Raw genomic sequence first — 22,199 nt, 5'->3', positions numbered from 1 at the left:
ACAGGGCTAGTTTCATAGCTTCTACGGTGTAGGGGCGGAACAATGCGCCGGACAGTGGGTATTACGGAGTATATATTGTAGTATTGATAGCCCCCACCACGGTGATGAATCTGTCACTTTCATAGGGGAACAGACTGTTGACTATTGATAGATTCGTGCGTGCGCTCGGTTATTGAGGGGGGTCAATAGCTTTTGCTGGTCCTTATACTCCGTACTCCCAGGGCCCGTATTGTTAGGTGCTGACCATGGATCGGAATCCCCACACCTGCGCCACTTTCCTTGGGACGGGATGAAAGGGGGAATATGATAGGTGTTAGATTAACTGTATCATCATCAGTATAGTGCGGGACGGCACGTTAGAGGGGATCACCGTCGCGTCCGCGCTGGCGACGTGATAGAGGCGTCTGGTCGCGTTAGGGATAATTTAATACGAAGGACAGAGTACTCCGTATAGTTGTATAGTTGACTATAATTGATAGCCTACATCAAGAATAGATTATCGATCCTGCAATCTCAATAATAGATTGCAGGAGACTATTGCCTGGAGGTGCCTCGGGATAAAAAAAGAAACATGTGACTAGGAATAAGGGGTACACCCGTGTCACGTGGTTCGACATGACAACCAGTTTCCAATATTATTCCTATTCCTTTGTTAACTACTCCGTATTGGACTTCAGTTAATCTATTAAGCATATTGGAATTGGAGAGTCTCGGTTTTGAAGACCCACGAAATGAAATAACCTCCACAATGCTGGCTTCAAGCGCGATCGCATCAGCTCCACTGTCTCCGAGATACCCAGAATTCTCGGTACTACGGAGTACATAGCACAAGAATTGCAATTTATGAACAGTTATGGATCCCGCTACCGCGTCATTCCGTGAGATAAGGGCTTGAGGTTAAGCCGAGCCAATTACCTGATGGTTTAAACACCCATTTCTTTTCTTTTCTCCGAACTCAGATACTACGAGTGTCAACGTGATTCGTTGTTGGTTATTGGTTGTTCTAGCAACGATCCCGCTTAGCTGAAAATGGGAATCGTGTGTGAAGTCATGAACTTGCTCTAGTGGATCACTGCATCGGCGATCAAGAGGCCTAGTTCAAACCCCGACATCTACACGAGCAGAAGAGCTCACGGCGGAGCTTTGGCTTTTCGTTATTTATGACGACCAAGAAATACGCCTATTTCACTCCACTATCACTGCTGATCTTTGCTTGGCTCGATTACGTGACAGAACAGAGGCGGAAAACAAGGTCGGTTTCTGTGTGAAATCGGGGACAAAGAATATGCGATCGCGCTCTCAATTTCTTGGACTCCTATGACAACAGATTCTGGGCCAATAAACTGGGTGGCCTTGCCTGCAACCCAGTGTTCAAAGCTTCTCCCCACCTGGGAGGCTAGATTTCCACAAAAGGAGATTTGCCGAGCGATCAGCAATCCTTCCTGGGCAACCTAGTAATAGCCGTGCTTGTGTGCTTGAGATGTGATAAGAAACCCCGGCTTATGCCAACCAAATCTTCGGCGAAGAAAGAAGACATGGAAAGGGGGGGCTGTCGGGGGAGGCAAAATTTTCATTTTCAAAATCTTTTTTTTAAAAAAAAAAATAAAACAAAATAAAATCCGAGTGTTCATCACCCGAGTTTCTGCAGAAAAACGACCTCGTGCGCAGATCCCAAGTTCTTCACCGCGCCGAATCCGATTGTGTCAGACGGGGGCGAGTTTCCACCCACGTGCAGCATCACGTCGAAAAATGTGCGCTGTGGATTCCTGCTTCCGATTCCGCGGTCCCAGCCAGAAGATTTTGGGGTAAGCTACTTCTCTGTATTTACAGAACGAGTTCAACTATGGCAAGAGGTTCCATGTTTCCATGTTATCGACGCCAGCTCGCAGGATTTAGGCAATGATCAATCATAAAGGGTCTAGAAAAGCAAATCCCGCCTTTCAAGGTTGGGCCATGACGCTGGGTCGACAACCCTCATTTCCACCCCAGGATTCAGCTTGCATCCTTTCACCTGCGGGGATATTGACTGACGCAAGGCAATATTGTGGGCTTTTGCTTCCCCTTTCTATTTTGGAGTGGCTTTCGAATACCCGATCGGGAAGGTGAGATATGTGTCACAATTCTAACCCCCGGATAAATTCTCCAGCACATAAGTGGACGCGTCCCCACGCGCCAGCTCGTTGGCCCGAGTGTCGATGCAATTTCATCACAATGTGGATACAGGGGTAGGGTTCAGGAAGTACTCCGTACGGGGAACATATCCTAATATTCGCGGCTAACTCGGAGAATTGGAATATGGTGTTCATTGTACGGAGTATACATTTGTAGTATACATCGATCTGACCACCTTGGGTATATCTACTCCGTATGGCTTTGATTGTTCCTTTCAGGCCCGTGGGTCCCTTAATTATAGATACTAATAATCATGCTCGTAACTGCTACAACAATTTAATCCTGTAGGGGTTATTGTGGATGATTTTCAAGAATGTACAATTTATATTCTTCTATGTTCTATGTTCTATGCTCTATGTTCTAAAGTCTATATGCTAGCTAATAACATGTATGCAGGAAATGAAAAAACTGCTCGATGACGAGACGAAATGGAGATATGCACGGTGTAGGACTCCATGAATGAAGGAATAAGAAGTGAATGTATAACAAGATCGGCAATGAAATGGTGATGTGAAGGAAGGAAGAAATGAAGAAATGAAAAAGAAATGAAGAGGAAAAGGTGGAAGAAAGATCGGAAAAGAAAATAACCCAATCAATGAGGATTCCGAGGAAATGAAGGGCTTGAAGGAAAAGGAAGAACAAACGATCAACCTATTCGGCCTTCTTCGAAGCCTTGGTTCTCAGCTTCATGAGGCCGAATACCAAAGCATATCCACTGATGGCGAAGATGACCGCGATACCGATATCTCTCCATCCAGTGGTGTAGTTCATGATATGGAGACTCTTCAGGAACTCACTTCCGTCTTTATATTGACAGACCTTGCAGCTTGAGGTAGCATCGGGGTTGAGCAAGTTAACACCGGAGCCAGTGCCGGACATATAATCCGAGAGGTACTCAGCGCAGGTGGTGCCGTTGGTCGGTTCGAATCGGGCGAACTCATTGTCCATGCAGGTGACCTTGGCACCCCAGATGCCAAAGGTCAACATGCCTGAGACAACATAGTTGAAGGGGTTGAGGTAGTACATCCAGAACCGCCAGAATACGTTGAGTTGGAAGTATGGGACGAGGACACCACAGAATATGACAAGAATACTGATGATCAGGGGGTTCACAAGCGCAGCAAATGTCGGGTTCGGCGAATAGGCGGCGACAAATTGACCAATGCCAGTGTAAATGAGCTCGTAGATCAACATCATGAAGAAAGTGGCGCCGGATCGGCTCGATTCATGAGGCAGTCTCCAAACGGGCCAGTACCAGCAGGCAAAGTAGAGAACAGCACAGATGCAGAGATATGGGAACTCGGAAACAATCAGTCCGGTGACGAAGGCAACCCACGAGTACATCTTCGACTTTTTCTCGCGAGTATCGTAGATATCGCGGCGCTGGATGAAGAGAGGTTGAAGCTGGTTGATGACACCAGGAGCGACGAAGACAAAGTTCCAGATCGAGAACATCTTCAGATTCAAAGCAGCCACACTTTGATTAGGACGCCAGAAGGAGAACCCATTGAGTGCGGCGGAGATAATGTGAAGGGAGAACTTGTTGTTGATATAGTTGGTGTTCCTGAAAAGCGCGACATTCATCCGCCAGGTGACGATTTTGGTCTGCTCCCAAAGAGGCATAGAGAACTCAAATCCATCATCGACCGTACCGGGGGTTTGGCAGCAGCGTCCGCAATCATTCCATCCAGTTCAGCGATCATGCGAGTCTGCTCGGGGGAGTCGAGCCAGACCTGGTGCCAATCCTTGTCCTTGACAGCCTCGATACCGCCAGTAACAACATCAATCATGAACTCGGCTGCATTAGCCTCGGTAGGGCAATGGGCCCCGTATTTGCCAAAGTATTCCTTAACGCTAGCTGCATTCTCGCCGATGTCTCCAAAGTAAACCGTCTTTCCTCCCTTTGCAAGGAGAAGAAGGGTGTCGAATTGAGCGAAAAGCTGCGCCGAAGGTTGATGAATCGTAACCTAGAGGGGATTAGTTAGCAATCTATTCTTGTAGTTGTTAAATTCAAGAGACTGAAGACTTACCAAAACAGCTTGACCAACATCAGCCAATTTGCGAAGGAAGCGGACGGTGTTGTAGGCCGATTGTCCATCCAAACCAGAGGTGGGTTCGTCCAAGAAGATCAGAATGCTAGGTTTAGATACCAGTTCCACACCAATTGTGACACGCTTTCTTTGCTCAACGCTGAGTCCATTCCCAACACCACCGATAAGAGTATCTGCCAAGTCATGCAGCTCGAGAAGATCAATGATAGTGTCAACGTACTTGAGCTTCTCTGCCCTCGGGGTGTTACGAGACTGGCGAAGGAGAGCAGAGAATTCCAATGCTTCTCTCACAGTTGCGAATGGCTCGTGAACATCCAGTTGTTCGCAGTATCCCGCCATTCTTTGGAAAGACACTGGGAGCTCACGACCGTCAACCATGATAGAGCCGTTGATAGTACCGTCTGTCTTACGCTGGGCAAGAACATCAAGCAGAGTTGTCTTGCCTGCACCAGAGGATCCCATAAGGGCGCCTAGCATGCCGGGCTTGACCCATCCATGAATGTTATCCAATAACACTCGATCGCCTGTGGGAGTTTGGACAGTATATGTGAGGTTTTTCCAGGTAAAGATCGACGTGTTTCGGGTGAGATTTTCATCGTCCACTTGAACGGGCTCGTCGGTAGTCTCGCGTGCAGTAGTCTTTTCGTTACGTTGTGCTTCTTCGTCAGAGCTGGCGGCCTGGTGGTTCTTGAGCTTCTCGCGAGGAATGAGAAGAGAAGCACCAGAGCCACCACCTGCTTTCCAGTATGATGTGAAAATAATCGTCAGGATGGCAAAGAATCCCCACCAGCCCCAGACGACACCAAAGTTCCGCCACATTTGAGAGTGCTTGTAGTGAAGAGATTCAAGATACTGATCGCCAGTCACGAAGGTTGCGCCTGGCAAGGCACCACCAACACCCGCACAAGCTTGGTTCTCGGCTCCGACGTTCTCGTAGCCAGGGCCACTTGGGATCAGATTTTTACCAACACAAGGAATATGGCGGTCATGGAACTCGTTCGCCATTGCAGCCTGGAAGGCATAGGCAAATGGGTTCGTGTAGTACAGCTCAAGGAACCAGTTCTTCATCTCAGGCTTGGGAATCATGTAACCAGCGTACATGACAATGCCTTTGACTGCAGTTCCTGAGATTTTAGATGCGGCTTCAAAGGTACTGAAAGCGGATCCGATAAATCTAAAGAGAGCAGTGATGCACTGAAGATGTAAGAGTTAGTCCAAAGTCGAGAAACCAGCAAACCACGAGTACTTACCAGAATTGTCGAGAACAAGATAATCCAGAAGGTGAAGAAAGCAGCCGCAGTATGCTTCAGGTTAGACATCCAATAGATAACTATCGCGAAGATAGTACACTGGAACAACAGAACCGGAATATCCGCCATGATCTGAGCCAGAGAAAACGCGGCCGGGTGGTACATAGCAAAACCCTTGTGTTTGACCAAAACCGGACGACCCTTGAAAGATTCGGTGACCTCAGACATGGCAACAATGCAGTTGTACAACAGCGCGAAGAAGACAGCGCCACCTTTGGTGAAGATACCTTCGGAGGTGTCTGGTGAGTCGTAGAAGCAAGAACCAGCGATCAACGCCATCACACATGACAGAACCTGTTTGATGATGAATGTTGACTTCTCACCCCACAGAATCTGATACTGTCGCTTAGTGCATGCGATGAGCTGAGTCCAAAAGCTAGTAGTCAGACTACTACCCTTAGGCAGGTGTTTGGACTTTTCCCACGCAACAGACTCTTTGAATGCCTCTGTGCGCTCGCGGCTGAGTTGGGAGTCGGGATAGTCATATGTTGAGACCATACTATGATAAGTACTAGACTTCTGATATTCTGCCAAAATGGCATCGGCGTTTCTGGGGAATGTGTTTTCGTATCCGGGTCTAATTTTTCGCTCTGTCGGGACTGTCAAGCCGGTGAGGAAGTCACCTATCGTATTGTGTTAGTTGATATCAGAGTTATTTACCAGGTGTAGGAAATACTTACCGACGTTTGCTCCATCGGTATACACGAAGCCTAGATCTTCCATGAAAGGCTTAGCTGCAGCTGCAGGGCCATAGTAGATCTGCTTTCCCTCGTCAAGGACAAGGACCTTGTCGAAGAGATTGTAAATTCCATTTCCTGCTTGATACAGGGTCACAATGGTGGAAAGGCCGAGGATATCAGTCATAGCACGAAGGGCCTTGGCCCACTCCAATGCGGTACTGGCATCCAAACCACGGGTACTGTTATCCCATGAGTAAATGGAGCCCCTAGTTGCGAGACACTCGATAATAGAGACTCGCTTCCGCTCACCACCGGATACACCACGAACGAACTCATTTCCAACCTTGGTATCGGCCGTATGACTGATTCCCATAGACTTTAGAAGGAACTCCTTAGTCTCGGCTGTGTATTCATCGATACCTTGAGCACCATCTGGTAGATGGAAAGGAACCTTGAGCCTGGCTGCGAAGTCCATTGTCTGACCGACCGTCAAGCGGGGGTAGAACAACTCCTCTTCTGTGTTCATCACAATCTGGCCATTGTAGTCCTCGGCTTCCTTGGAGGTCATACTTCCGAAACGCACGTCACCGTTGATGGTGTGATAACCTTCGCGGCGATTTGATAGCAGCTTGAGTAGCGTGGTGCACCCTGAACCAGGGCGGCCCAACACAAGCAACATTTCTCCGGGTTTGACACATCCATGGCTGTCTGACAAGATCGATTTGAGGGGCGGCTTTCGGCGGAAATCTTTAATCAATTGAGGAACGTTGAATTGCGAGATCATGTTTTCGTTGACGGCGGCTTCGGCAGCAAGGACATCAACGGTTAGGTTTTGCCATGTAACACCTAGCTCGCGCTTCTTGAATCCGGCTGCTTCATCACGTTCTGCGTTCCGGATTACTTCTGGTGTCATGCTCCACTCCGCAGCCTTCTTGGGAGGTAGGGAAGTCTCGTCATTGGCGGCATTCAGCGTCTCGGCACTCTTTGATTCGTGGATGTTGGCTTGCGGTACATGCAGGGTCTCTACACTAGTGAAATCGTGGGTGTTGAGCTTGTGAACAGGCGAGTCGTCCAGGTTTGGGTTATTATTATCGTCCTCAATGCGGTAGTCGCTGTGCAACGAGGCATCATCGGGGTCGGGATGCTGCTCCATGATAGGAGACTTTTGAAGGAGTGGAGATGGGTCAAAGAAATGAAAAAACAATTACAGAATCAAAAGAAGTTATTTAAATTGGGAAGAGTAGCATATTTATTCTTGAAGTCCTGCAAAGGGGCGAGTCATTTATATGTGCCGACTCCATATCCGAAAGAATAGGAGATCGGAAATATGACATTGAATAGCCTTATTATTGGCTGAAACAAATTTAGTTTTGTTCATTATTACTGCTAATGCAGAGGAAGTTGGTTTACTCCTATGAATAGATCCAGAGGGACCTGGCAAACCCGGCACAGAGGCCGAGTTCATGGTAGAACCCACTTTGGGTAAATCTTGGGTCGAGTCAACTATTTGCAAGTTATCCAATGGTTGTCCAACAGATAAGCATTAGAACCCGGAGAGATGCCCGATTCATCCGACTTTTGTTGTTTCTATTGTGTTCGATGCATGAGGCCTTTAGGGCTTCACTGTTCGACGTTATGTGATTACTGAACAAACAAATTAGGATGCGTGGTTTATCTTGGTGGATATTTTATTAGAGAATAATTGTTCCCACTTCTTCTTCCCAAATGGATTAATTACTATCAACTGAGAATTTCCGCTGATACTGTGTAGGAGGGGCTGCAAACTTGTACGCAATGTTCGTGATAGGTGGCGATGAACAAGCATTTTAGCGGATGTATGTTTATGTACTTCCGGATAAAGATTAAAGGTCTAGATCAAGGCGCCTTGTCAGTACCGAAGTTCCCCTGAATTAAACTGTCAAAGTCATTTATGCCCTATATGGACCAGCAAATCAGCAATGCCGAGGCACGGACACCCTGAATATTGGACGGGTGAGATATCCCGATAATCGGGTTCCCTGACGATCCCGATCTACCCGGGTCTTATCTAATCCCATTCTGGCCCAGTCTTTGGGTCTTCCCAATAAGGAAATATGTGCCATAGTTCCTAATTAGGATATTTGCGGGTCGTGTCAACATCTTGCGTCTTGCATAAAAAGGTCCAACGGTTTGATCTTTCGTTCAATAATCAACACCTATCCCCTCTATTCAGCATCCAACCCCACCTTTAGACTCGGATTGTACTCCGAGGGTATCAATCACATCATACATTGGTAGTCTCGGTCCAACGGCGAGCTCTTAGCAATCAGTTTGCTTGGTGAGTAGCGGGGTCGCGCAGCGGGGTTACCTAGTTTGACCCTATGCCGTGAGCCGATGTGCTTCACAGGCAACAGGATAGATCTGGTTCAAGTGAAAGGATAATCGAGAGCCAGACTCAGATGTAGTCACTTTGGACCCAAATGTACAAAGATAAAGATTCGCAATTCGATGGCTATGAATGGTGATAACCTATATATTCAGCTCTCGTTGTCAGATGGAATTGATTCAAGGGCTGGACTGCATCCCTTGATTCCAAGGTTGAACAGCACCTCACCACCACAGTATCTTTGAAAGGGGTGTATCTAATTTCCATAGAGATGAGATATTTGCCTTCTCCTACGTGGCCCTGATGATTCTAACACAATATCACCAATACTCATCGTGTAATTTGAAAACATCCAAGGTTGTCGATGTCGAATAGAGAATATACATACCTCAACGCCATTCATAAGTTCCAGGCGCGTTGCGTACCTAAAATTCCAAGCAAAACTTACCAACGAGCAACTTCAAGCCATCGGAATGAGCTGGCTCTATGCTTTTAAAGCTCCTTTACATGAGGGTTTAGCCTCAGACCAAGGACGGCAGATAAGAAGGCGCTGTCTGGCACATCGTTGAAAGGCTGCACACACTCTCTCCTCTTCTATGCTAATCCAAGAGTATCAAACAATCTGCTAGCCATTATTATATCTAGCCAGACATAACAGTAAGTGACTCCTTCAGATATGCATACAGATTGCTGGTGTATTACTTAGAACCGATCACTGATGGGGTCACCACAGATTATATATATATATATTCTTACCCGGAGTCAACAACACGGATCATACTCCAATTCAACAAAACAGCTCAACATGAAACTCACTACATTTATTACTGCCCTCTCCTTCTCGACTCTCGTAGCAGCAACTCCTGTCCCGCTCAGCAACCGAGGAAACCTCCTCCCGACTCCAATGCAAGCTGTGGAGAAACTTTTCCCTGGCTCAGGGATTCCACGGCTGGCGGGGAAAATCGAGAAGGCATTCGATATTTGTAAGTATATGATTTACATGGTGCTAATATGTCGGCTAATGAAATTTCCGATTTTCGCTAGAATTGGATGATATACCTATGATTGAATATGCTATGGGTTAGTGGGGTTGACGCTGTATTCTTTTCATTTCATGTGTGCTGTGTAGCAAGTTTGCCATGACACCCTTTACACCAGTTTTATACGATATTCCTTAATAATATTGTAGGGATGTCCAATGCTTAATTGTCTCCAAATGAATCACCTTTCAAAACATAGATCAAGTAACATGCTATGCCAAAATTGGACACTGTGGGTCCATAAATGCGAAAGATACAGAAACCAACACATCAACTAAAACATACCCTCCATATCCAAATCCAGGAACTCGGGGTTTCCAACCGCCATATCCGCCGCATTAAGCACATCATCAATAGCATCCATCCCAGCCCCAGGATCAAGTCCCATATCCTGACCAACACCAATACTACCATCCATCCCAGCAGCCGCCGCATCCGCCGCCGCCTTATCCAACATCTGATTGATATTATCCGGATCATCCTCATTGACCGTACTACGCTCAACATCAGTAGCAGAAGGCTCAAGATCCATCCGATCCTCCTGCCCCTCAACGCCAAGATGCATATTCTGAATAATATTCGAGACATCAATATTCGAGACCTGCGACGGTGGTGCCATGAGCATATTAACACGACGCGCAAGCCGCACCACGACCTCGGCGCGTAGCGGGTCACTCTCAGATATCTTAGGGACATTCTCATGCTGCAGTGCCAAGGCGTCGCGCAGTGTCAGAATCGCACACCGCGGCAGAGCCTCCTTGCTCGTGTCGACTGGGTGGTAGTTATTTTGGTCGACGGCGAAGGACTCCGTCATCGGAGCGCATACCATCGTCGTCGCAATGTCCAGTGCTATATGTCCACTGCCTGCTTCGGATTGCTGTTTGACTTCGTCGATTATCGCGCCTAGAACGCGTGTTGCGCCCAACATGCGGATACCTGCTAGTACCTGTCGGTGCGTGTAGGCGTGTGGGGCCATGCTGATTCCTGGGTTGGCGCTCCAGAGGACGAGGGCTTGTAGGGTTGTGCGGATGCTGGCTATTAACCCGCCTGCGGAGTGGGAGGTCCAAGTGTCGAGTTCGGAGCGGCGGCAGCTGCCGACGCGGCGGAAGGAGATGTATGGCTCTAGGGCATCGAGGATTGGCTTGATGTCTGTTCGCGACTGGTTTCTTGTTCGGACGTTTTTTAGTTGCTCTTCTAGTGGGCAGCCGGTTATGTTCAGGACTGTTTGGTGGATTGCTTGAGCCTCGCCGGAGATTGAGCTGGGCTTGACTAAGGAGTGGAGGGTTTTGATAGGGATTGTGGGGTCAGTCTCTGATTCCCAAATGTGGTTACCCAGCCATGTCAATGCGACGACTAGGGACGGGAGGAGGAAGGGCTCGAGCAGATCTATATTGTGGTTAGCTAGATATCCAGGGCGAAGCGACCGCGTGACATTGTTCTTACATTCAAATCCACCTTTCAAGGTATCGAAATCCAGCTTTCCGGACTCGCATGCACCGAGGCTCTGATCGAACAGTGTTGTTACAAGCATGTAGAATTCGTGTGGGCTGCAAGAAGACATAGTCTCTTCACTGATGCCCTCAGCAATGAACAAAGCTCCTATCCAAGCGCCGAGATCATTGTTTTGCTTCTCGCTCAAGTCACTCAGCTTCTGGCTGCAAGCGCCCCGGTCCAACAGTTTCAACAAGAACGAATCGTTGTTCGAGATACCCATATCAGAAGGACTCAGGTCATAGCGATATTTGAACGCGAGAACCAGCAACAAGATACTACCAAATTCGTCATAGACAGGCTGGTTTTCGCCCTGGTCCTCGTCCCACTTCCAGGAATCAAGGATAGCACAAAGAGGTTGTAGTACCTGCTTTGTAGTTCGGAACAGCAACATGACATCCAAGGTTTGCGGGCGGCGTGAGAGCGAGTTGCAAATGTTCTTGAGCGTCATTGTCTCTCTCTGATGACACAAATTGTGCATGACCTTGAGGAAGTTAGCATCATAATACTTCCAGGAATCTCAGATCGGGTAGCTTGGAACATACATCGACCACGGCGCCAACTATCGCTCCTGCATTGCCCTCCATCGACTCGATCTCACCAATAAGTTGCTCAGTACGTTCATGATTGTTATTGATTTGCGAAACGAGATCGTCCTTAACATAAGGGCCCCCACCAGGCAGTGTCTGCATGGGATTTTCTCCGAGAAGCTGTTCAATGCTGGACTCTTGTATGAGCTTGTGCGACGCACAAGCAAAGAGGAACTCCTGGCGAGCATCTGATAAAACACTGCTGCCCTGCATCGAGAACATCTGAGAGAAGGAGGGGAATGCGTTTGGATCTAGCCGGCTTAAGGCATGGCTGATGCACATTTCCATGGAGATCGGCACCATGGATGCTGCCGAGATGGCTGCAAAAAAGGCGGGAAGCTTGTTAACGAGGAAAGATCGGAACAGGAGCATCGTACGACCAGATTCGTTGCGATATACGCCGTTGGAAAGAACGTCGAAGGCGGCTGTAATGATTTCCTCGATGAGCACGTCATTATGGCCCTGGTAAGAGGTTAGTTAAATGGTCTGAACCTCACTTGAATAGTGAAAAGAAAATGATCCAAATCACTCTGGTTAGTGAGAGAGAAATGAATCGTGTCAATTGGACTTACCTGATACCGATTGGTGAGGTAGTTGATCAGAATAGTATCATCGACCAAAGGACGACCCACGACCTGTTGCTAGTCAGCCATGAACCCAACATTTCCGCGCAAAGGGAAGCGTACCATCGAATTAATATATACATAGAGTCCAGCTCTAGTGTTAACAACTGGGCCATCCATGACAGAAGACTCAAACTGGAGGGCATTGACATTCACACCGTCGATAGCAGGCCCCTGCAAAGCCTTAGAAGGCTGACCGGGGTAAAGATTGAACACTTTCTGCAACTCTTCGAGGCGATGCCGAAGCGGCAGAGAGACATCGATACAGAGAGGCAGGTAGCTTGACAAAGCTTGTCCCAATTTTGCTTTCAATGCTAGGGAGAAATCGTTAATAGATGTTCAACAGATATGGTAATATCATCCCCAAACGCGGAGACCATGTAGATTTACCTTGATTGAAATCACTGGACAGCACTTCCAATCCTTTGCTAGTCCCAGACAAAGCCGCAAGTAGAATTCCAAGCGACTCGAACAATGAGACCGCGTCAGGCGATCCCATCAAGCCACCTGTTTGCTGCGAGGCGTCCACGCTGTGATTGTGCCACGCCACGACAGCCAGAATCCAGTCTACAGTGGCAGAGTAAATGTCTGCAGCCTCAATGACGGTCTTGGGGATTGATCCGGTAGAAATGAACACCATGACATCCTGGATGACTTTGATATCCGTCATAAGAGTGGATGGTTTCTGCTTTTTGGACTTGGACGGCGAGCCCTGCCCTTCGCCCTCAACCTCGCCAGATCCCGACGCATCCAAAATAGAAGAGTGCTTTAACAGACTCGCCAGCGCAGAGGAAGACTTGACCCTCCCAACCTTGCACAATCCATCGACGTACAGCGGCAGAAGAGGATCCCAGGTAACACTGGAGGAAGCGCGAGCTTCAAGGAGCAGATCGAGGAGCTCATTTTCTTTCACGGGTGAGCGAGCAAACATCAACCTCGACAAGTCCGTGAACTCGTCGATATCTATACGATTGGCCAAACATTGGTGGAGGAAGGTCCTCCATTGTTCGGGAATTGCCCTGTCCGGCAGCATTGTCATCTCCACAACATAACACTGCACCCCGGAAGCTGTAAAAATCAGATTGCAAGTCACAGACTCACACTAAGCATTTTTCTTTCGAGGAATAGATTGCTGGTCTTGAGGCTGTGAGGGATAGCTCTTTCTCAGGTCGGCGCTCCGGGGCTCGTGAAAGCAATTACGTAATCATCACGTGAGGCAGGGGTATCCACCCAGCACGTGACTTTAATATTTTGGTGCCTTTGGCCTCCTTCCAATAGCCAGACGTTCTACTAAATAATTAAAGTCATGACGGACGCAACAGCTTAGTGGATCGATGAGGTTAATCTAGACCTGTCTAGATCTTCCTGAAATTAAAGCATTGACTTATTTCGTGTAACCATTTGAGGCTCACTCTGGAGAAGCCAGCTACTATGATAAAAATCAACAGCTTACAAGACTACCAAATCACACAAATATTTTTAAATCATTCATTGAATCTCATTATTGTCATGACAATCCCAAGTGCAGAACCAAAACAAACAGCGGTGCTCAAGTGGGGATATCAATCAAATGCAACATTGGAAAAACCAGCGCCTCTATCCATAATCCGCTTGACAAAAAGGGTAAAAAGCTATTTTAAAAAAGAAAATGCATCGAAGCTGCCTCTCCTTAAGAGAGGACAGAAATCATCACAAAACATCACCAAAAATTGGAGATGCGACTGATTTACCACCAGTCACCGTGCTCCTTCATGGCCTCAGCGACCTTGGTGAAACCAGCAATGTTGGAGCCAGCAACGAGAGAAGGAAGGACACCCTCAGCAGGGGTGACGTACTCCTTAGCAGTAGCAAGGCCGTTGTTGAAGCAGTCCTCCATAATCTTCTTAAGGCGGGAGTCAACCTCCTCACGGGACCAGTTGACACGGGCAGAGTTCTGGGCCATCTCAAGACCAGACACAGCAACACCACCAGCGTTGGCGGCCTTACCGGGAGCGTACCAGATGGCAGCGGCACCGGGGTTGGCATCACGGTGGGCCTCGAAGACATCGATAGCCTCCTGGGTGGAACCCATGTTGGAGCCCTCAGCGATGAACTTGCAGCCAGCGGCAATGAGAGCCTTGGCCTCGTCGCCGGAGACCTCGTTCTGGGTGGCGGAGGGGAGAGCGACATCGATGCGGCCGGTGATGTTGGTCCAGGGGCGGGCACCGGGGATGTACTTGAACTTGGAGCTGAAGGCAGCCTGGGTGGCGATCTCAGCGATCTGCTTGCGCTGGACCTTGATCTCGGCAATGGTGTTGATCTCCTCGACGGTGAAGGAGCCCTCCTCGCCGTTGATGACGAGAGCACCCTGGGAGTCGGAGAGGGAGACGACGGAACCGCCGAGCTCGATGACCTTAAGAGCGGCGTACTGGGCGACGTTTCCGGAGCCGGAGATAGCGACGCGCTTGCCGGCGAAGGAGTCCTTGCCGCCGGAGGCGTGCTTGATCATGTGCTCAACGTAGTAGACGACACCGTAACCGGTGGCCTCGGGGCGGATGAGAGAACCACCCCAGCTGCCACCCTTACCGGTGAGAACACCCTCCCACTGGTTGCGGATCTTCTTGTACTGGCCGAACATGAAGCCAACCTCGCGGCCGGTAACACCGATATCACCAGCGGGAACATCAGTGTCGGCACCGATGTGCTTGCACAGCTCGGTCATGAAGGAGACACAGAAGCGGCGAATCTCGTTGTCGGTCTTTCCCTTGGGGTCGAAGTCGGATCCACCCTTACCACCACCCATGTTGAGGCCGGTCAGGGCATTCTTGAAGATCTGCTCGAAACCGAGGAACTTGAGGATGGACAGGTTCACGGTGGGGTGGAAACGGAGGCCACCCTTGTAGGGGCCAAGAGCGGAGTTGAACTGGACACGGAATCCACGGTTGATTTGGACCTGGCCTTTGTCATCCTCCCAGACAACGCGGAACTGGATGACACGCTCGGGGACGGAGACGACCTGGAGGGCCTTGCGGTACTCGGGCTTCTTCTCGAAAAGAGTGGAGTTCTCGAGGGTGGAGGCGAGCTCTGTTTCGGGATTGTTAGCTTAGTCACCCCGAAATTATGCCCGGTGGAACCACAAGCCGGACAGATGCCGATGGTAAAAGATTTGAGGCGGGAAAAAATTGTGATATGGAATTGGAATAGAGGAAAAAGGCAAGAGACATACCCTTGTAGGCCTGCTCGAACTCAGGCTCGGAGGGGAGGTTCTGCATCATGTCGGCGGGTTTTTGGGCCTTGGTTACTCTGGTTTATATCGGAAGGTAGATCAAAGCTATGCAATGATCTGAATAATTATAATTAGAAGTGCCCAAGAGCAGAGTATAAGACAATCGAGATTTTAGAGAGTAGATGAAGAAGAGAGGGAATGGAGGGGAGAGTTCTACAATTATATAGAGAAGATGTGGAGAAGATATTCAAAGCCGGAGTCGGACGAGAGATTCCGGACAATGGGGGGAAAGGGACGGGAGATGGCAAATGTGGCTATAGTCGACAATAATCCAAGAAGACCAGGTTGCACGAATGGGAAGAAGAAGATCCAAGAGGAAGATGAAACCCAATGATTTCCCATGATTTCCGTGGGAAGAACGTCCGAAGTTCGGGGCCCGATCAATGTTATCTCATGGTTTAAGGTCACAGAATTTGCACAGAATTTGGCTTATCTCTACCACACTTTTGGTCCCATATGTGCATTACCTACATTTTAACCTTCCCATCAATCATAGCTCGTTTTCGCTTCCTAAATCTTCCTTGTCTGGAATATTTCTTCCGTATTCAATTCGTACTCCCGGATCGCTCATCTCCGACATGAAAAAAAAATAATAAAAAATTTAACGAATGTAACCTAGTTTACTAGGAGGCTGAGAAAAAAAAGACTTCGAAACTAGAAATGCATGATGCGACGAGTTGCAGTTTTTACTATGATCGACCTATTTATTGATGAAGTAGTATCCTATACGGAGTACGGAGTACCTAAAGTTGGATTGAATAAATTAAAATAAAATAAAAATAAAAATACCTCGAGGCAAATAAAAACTCGAGTTCTCCGCCACCAGCTACCATCTTCGGCAATTTGACTCGGCTGCAGACGTATCACGTGCCAACTATACCATAAACGGCGACCAAAAATGGATCCGGTCAACCTTCGGCCCACCGAGCTTATCTGATCGTCTTTTCATTCTCTAACACTTTTTACTCATTTTTCCTTTATCTACGGCTTTGTGTTGAATTCCCTTTACCCCACCGGATCAATTTAATTGAGGGGTAGAGGGGTAGAGGGGTACCTAGAGGGGTAGAGGGGCATCTCCAGACATCTAGTCAGAACAAGAAAAAAAATAGAAATAGTTGTGCTACAGAATGTTCGTAGTCAGAGAAATCAAAAACCTGGAAGATCCGAATACCTGCAGTACCACTCAAGTCCCGACAGTCCAGTCGATTGCCCCCTAATAGTCATCTCGGTGGGTGCAACCCGAGTCCAAGGGCTTGTCCTTTCCCCCGGCTTGGGTCAGGCACCAATCCCGTGTGATGCCAAGACCCGGTTAACTGCATTGGATGCACCGATAGTCGGCGCTGCCAAGTACTACCAAGATACACCATGAGCTTCGGTATTTAGCTCTTAGTTTAATTCCTAACCTTATGATCGAAATAATATTGTTATAGCATGCATACTGCCCAACTGCCCACAAGTACAAGGGTGCATCATACGGTGCATACTATAACAAAACCCCTCCAAATTATAACAGATATCATGATGGTTGGGACATTAGTAGATCGTCAACATCATGCGACCGTCCACAAATCTAGCGGTTGCCCGCTGCAGCTCTCCGCGGAACAGCACAATTCAGACGCATCTCTCTACTCCTTGCTGACGGCGGTTTGCGGAGGCTGCGCGGCGCTTCCTGGGGTTGCTGCGGGAGTCCTCCCTCACCGAAAAGCCAAATGTAGAACTACTTATCACGCGGGCCCTGCTCCGTCTTTTTTAATATTTCCGAGGTCCCTGTGGTGTGACGTGTGATGTAGAATTACTTCTTGCACATGTTTACATCAAGGAGTTGACCTCCACTTGGGCAGACAACTTGCGATTAATGCTTGGTACTTCCGTACACAAGACCCATCAAGTCACACGCAAGGACCCCTCAGGACCCAGTGGATTTCCTTTGCAGATCCAGAAGCTTAATTCCTTCTAGAGCTCCCTAGTCTCCGGGGATGAATGGAAACTAAATTCCTGGTTCCCGTTGTCTGCATATGTATGCATTCTTATCTCGGAGATCCGGCTTGATCCTGCTGGTCGACAACGTTCTTGCAGGAGAATTGCAAACGTGGACATTTAACTCATCAAGTAGGTCCTCTAGCTTACCAGGAGTGATTCGGCATCTTCTTTAATGTTTTCACATATCACACTATCATAGACAATGCTTGGGTTTCTAACATAAGTACATTGGACGTGATTTTGCTTGTGCACTAGCCATGGCGTGCTATTTGACGAATGAGAAGCTGTATATATCACCAACTTGTTGCTCTTACTTGTACAGAAGATCTGTGCGTTCTGATGTAGTGTAGTCTGTACAAGGTAAAGTATTCTCCACTCTGATCGGGTTCCATCTGGTCAATGCATACCCCTAAAGCATGGTCCACTCGCCTTGTATTTGTTGTTGAAGCGGGGACAATAACCATAAAATATATTCACTCTAGAGCCTCAATGATACATATGCAGGTTTAGTTAAATAACAGACTAACTAGCTAGGCATATATGTACTAATATCAGATCCAACCTCAACAATGATCTATATATTGTATACAGATACAGATAACTATCAGTATCTCAACCAAGCCACGTGGAAACAATAATGAGCCTCAATTCCACACCAGCCCGGATGTACAAGCACAAATCAGACCAATCCCAATTATTATTACCAATACGGTATACTTTATGTTGTTGCACTTTTATCCAGGTACATGTACCATCTACCCGGACAATCAGATCAAAGGAAAACGGCGTTCTCCGCAACAACCGATCCCGCACATCAAAATGGGAATAGCAGACCTCCCATTCGTCCAGTATTTCCCTATCGATACCACCGTGCATCTATGACACACGGGTTTACATAAGAGCGTCGCCTGGGGCGCTGCGTTCCTGCCGACCGGGTGGGCTAGTGATCGCCAATGCCGCGCTATTCGCGGGGTACGGAATAAAGGATTGTACAACATATTATATGCGAGGGTGGAAAAGGGAATGGAGATCGATCAAAATAATGCGATGATCTTCCCACTGTTTGCTATTGTTTTTCTTTTTATTTATGTAGAGATTGGGGCTATCATATTTATCTGCTTCGCGCTGTATGGTGACACGTGTCGGATGTTGAGGTGTGAGTTGATAGATCATGTTCGACACTGCTCGGATATATAAATGCTGGCGATCGGGTGAAGAAAATCTAGGGTTCACCGCTTTTCCATTCTTGAAGGGGGATGTTGGTGTGCTATGCCTGTGTCTACTATGTACGGTATGTTCTTCGCTACGACGCATATGTGAATGATGTGATGATTGGGCGCAGCGAGTTACGACGTCGATTGGGAAATACTGGGACAGATGTTCGCAAAACTGCGACTCGTCAATGTTATAAGATTTATTGATCACAAAAAGGATTCGGCGCTTTTGACATAGCCTGAGTATGACGGTCGACGGGAACCTATGTCTGCGTTCTGCGTACTCCGTACCTGGGTATTGCTAATACTATTGGTGGTTGATGGTCAATAGGACCGAAAATACAAAGCTATACAGCGTACTCGTACGCTGTTGGCAATGAAGCCCGGTCGCCAACTCGCTGCAGAGCTTTATCCGGTTACTTGCCAGCCACCAGCTGCAGTGCATAGCACTTGATCATATACTCATGCCTCCTTGGAACAACATAGTATCCACAGCGACCGAGTTGTTTCAAGTGCTTGTACCAATGATATAGGGTATGATCATCGGGTAGCAGCTTGGAATTCCCCTTAATTTATTTACCCGCTCCGCAAGATTTCCAGGGGTATCCGCAAACTTGAGCGTTGATACTGCGTACTAGTTGTCGGGTTCGAGGTGTGTCGGGTTCGAGGTGTGTCGGGTTCAAACAGACTGCATCCTCCAGCAAGCGTCGGCTCACATCGCATCAAACGATGTATCATAAATGCTCGGGATTTTGTATGTTGGTTCCGCTCCGATGCAAGAGAAGCAGTGGGGTGTCATCAATCGGCAGACCGAAGTGTCAGCGGCGCCTTCCGTTGGAGGATCCTAGGGTCTTTGGTGCATATAGTAGACCATCGGAGAGATGCATATATTGTGCGGGATATGATCGAATTTGGCAAGAGCTATGCGAGGCGGTCATGATTATCGAGTTTCGAGTGGTGGAAGTTACCTGATGGTCAATTGAATTCGTTGTATCTTCAGCCCGGGGTTCATTAATCACACCCTTCTTGCCCTCTTGACCACTTCGTTATTCCGACTGGCTGACTCGAACTGCACCTGCTAGCTGAATATCGACACAGGTCATATACTGTAGAGCAATCGCCCGTCATCTGTCAAATGGAAGGAGCGGGCCTGATTGGAGCTCCGTATGTGGCGAATTCATGTGGCGAATTCCACGGGGGTGGCGGAAAAGAGAGAATTGAATGATCGGATTGCTCGGATTCATACGGAGCATAAAGATCAGAATTGGGTCAGATATGAATGCATTAGACTCAAACCAATTGAAATCTGCGACACCATATATTCTCAAACAAAAACTGTCAAGGGGAATGCGACAGGCGTAATTCCGCCCTTTACTTACCCCTTGGCCCGGCGCCACCAGATTTTGTGCAGCTGAAAAGGGGGACCCATATTGACACCAGAAAAGGAGTAGAAAAATAAAAAAATAAAAAATAAAAAATAACCAGACACCGAGATTGAATTCGTAATTGGTATTCAATATGAAGCAGAATACTCCATACGGAGTACAGAGATGGTCATTCCCCCTAAAGATCAGCTCTGTCATTTCTTATCTGGGAGGCGCGATCGGGTCAGAGCTTGAACTCCCCGCTAAAGGGGGCTCTGACTCTCACAGCTCGATGAGTGGCCCCTGCTCTTCTAGCTGTGTGCTCTGGCCCTTTTTTTTTTAGTAGATCCTAGCTCGTGTGCTTCAGTGACGCCATCTGTGGTTACATTTGTAAGGTTGTGTCTCATTCCGACTGAAGAAAATGTGGGAGTTGTTTGCAAGAAGTACTCTGTGTTAATGTATATAGTGAGAATATAAGAAATCCTGAAGAATTGAAGATGGAGACAGATAAAAACAGCCGAAGTGGGTTCCGGGTCTTATGTGCTGCACGCGATATTGAAGAACCAGGTTTGTGGGAACTTGGCGTGAAGGGGTATGTACTCCGTACATAGTACGGAGTAACGGAGCTACAGATCGACTACTCCGTGACTATGTTTGACTTGAATATGCAAACTCACTATAAAAATGACACTCTTAGTGTGATTCCCGATTCAATTATTGCTACGGAGTACAGTGATCATGACGAGGGTAGTACAATGCAGGGCACATGGTTCAATATATTTAATACTATCCTCCAACCAGTCATCCACTCAATTGAGAGTGCTGATGCTGGAATAGGCAGATGACCTCGTGGACTAATATTCCAATCATGACTAGACGCCTTGCAGCGAGTAGGCCAGTCCGGGATTAGTGGTTGAACACAGACCAGGAGGTCCTAGTCTTGAAGGGGCCCCCTTTTTTTTCCCTTTCTGATCCAGTGCTGATCTAGTTATGATTCGATAAAGTCATGCCATGAACCAGAAACCCTTTTGCCAAAAGGAGATGGGTATTATTAGCATGCCATCTTGCCTTGGGCCAATAAGATGTATAAGACGACGTCCTAAGTGGTTGAGATGAATAATGAGTGAGGAGCCGGGATTGATGATACATATGTAAGTATCTAGGCACTCTGTACCGGGGAATGTAAAATGTAATACAATCGTATTAATATGTATATTAATATATAAAAATATATAAAAATATAAAAAAAACCCAAAACCAAAACTTGCCCTAGATCGATATCCACAGTCAACCCGTGGTTAAGCAGATCTCAGAATGATTGGCCTGACCGGATAGACCCGTCGATGGATCCGATTCAGAAATACTCCGTATACACGTTGACTTCTGTCTCTTATTAGTCCTAGAAACCCCATTTCTCTTCTATGGACGTTCCAGAACAATCCTGATATCTTTTTTTCCCTCTTTACTTCCGATTTTACTTCAATTTCCCTCTTCTCTTTCTCTTTCTCTTTCTTCTTCTCTTTTCCTCTTTGGGGAATTGGAACACACATGTATGTCTACGGTTCTTTTGCTTCATACATAATATCCCCAATGGGTATTTCTTGTTGAACATCCCCCCAATCTCTCGCCTGAACATCCTAGATGGTTCCCTAACAAATGTCCATCAACAAGCCCCAATCTCGCGGCGGACTCGGGACCATCAGGGACCTGTTCCGTTCTGCACCGCCCTCCCCAAATTCCCCTTCACGACGTCGAGTATCTCTCCTAGCCCGTCGAGGTAGGGATATTTTTTTCAAGTAACAATCCCTTCCCAGCCTGCCTTTCATCCCAACTACCCCTCCAGTTCACTCAATTTGGGGCCGCAATTCGACCCCACTGGATTCCCAGAACTCGGGAAAAGAGGCGCAGCCCCGAACAGACCAGCAAAAAAAGAGAGAAAGAACACGAACTAAGAAAAGCATCGGGAAAAAATTAGACAAGTAGATCCTCCAAGACTACAAACTTCAACATCAACCTCAACATCCTATTCGCCCTCACCTTCACCACACACATCC

The 22,199-nt window shown here is 47.6% G+C and overlaps 4 protein-coding genes across 4 annotated transcripts; 1 reads left to right on the top strand and 3 right to left on the bottom strand.

The window, feature by feature from the left end:
• Positions 1 to 2,823: 2,823 nt before the first annotated feature.
• N7487_008745 (uncharacterized protein) lies at positions 2,824 to 7,366 on the bottom strand (the record flags this gene model as incomplete). The annotated part of the gene is made up of 5 exons (XM_056876475.1): positions 2,824 to 3,777; positions 3,825 to 4,139; positions 4,203 to 5,417; positions 5,474 to 6,156; positions 6,214 to 7,366. 5 exons carry the CDS (start codon positions 7,364 to 7,366, stop codon positions 2,824 to 2,826), a joined length of 4,320 nt encoding a protein of 1,439 aa, XP_056728663.1.
• A 2,017-nt stretch (positions 7,367 to 9,383) lies between these two features.
• Positions 9,384 to 9,784, top strand: N7487_008744 (uncharacterized protein; the record flags this gene model as incomplete). Its single annotated transcript, XM_056876474.1, has 2 exons — positions 9,384 to 9,561; positions 9,768 to 9,784. The coding sequence occupies 2 exons, from the start codon at positions 9,384 to 9,386 to the stop codon at positions 9,782 to 9,784; spliced, it is 195 nt and encodes a 64-aa protein (XP_056728662.1).
• A 108-nt stretch (positions 9,785 to 9,892) lies between these two features.
• nut1 (putative RNA polymerase II mediator complex subunit Nut1) lies at positions 9,893 to 13,355 on the bottom strand (the record flags this gene model as incomplete). Its single annotated transcript, XM_056876473.1, has 6 exons — positions 9,893 to 11,004; positions 11,062 to 11,593; positions 11,655 to 12,161; positions 12,272 to 12,334; positions 12,386 to 12,636; positions 12,713 to 13,355. The coding sequence occupies 6 exons, from the start codon at positions 13,353 to 13,355 to the stop codon at positions 9,893 to 9,895; spliced, it is 3,108 nt and encodes a 1,035-aa protein (XP_056728661.1).
• Positions 13,356 to 14,048: 693 nt separating this feature from the next.
• N7487_008742 (glutamate dehydrogenase) lies at positions 14,049 to 15,576 on the bottom strand (the record flags this gene model as incomplete). Its single annotated transcript, XM_056876472.1, has 2 exons — positions 14,049 to 15,385; positions 15,528 to 15,576. 2 exons carry the CDS (start codon positions 15,574 to 15,576, stop codon positions 14,049 to 14,051), a joined length of 1,386 nt encoding a protein of 461 aa, XP_056728660.1.
• Between the last annotated feature and the right edge of the window lie 6,623 nt (positions 15,577 to 22,199).

Source organism: Penicillium crustosum (genome assembly GCF_028827405.1).
Source record: "Penicillium crustosum strain IBT 35664 chromosome Unknown utg000003l_segment0_segment0, whole genome shotgun sequence".
Lineage (NCBI taxonomy): Eukaryota > Fungi > Ascomycota > Eurotiomycetes > Eurotiales > Aspergillaceae > Penicillium > Penicillium crustosum.
This window is presented reverse-complemented; position numbering and strand designations above follow the sequence as displayed.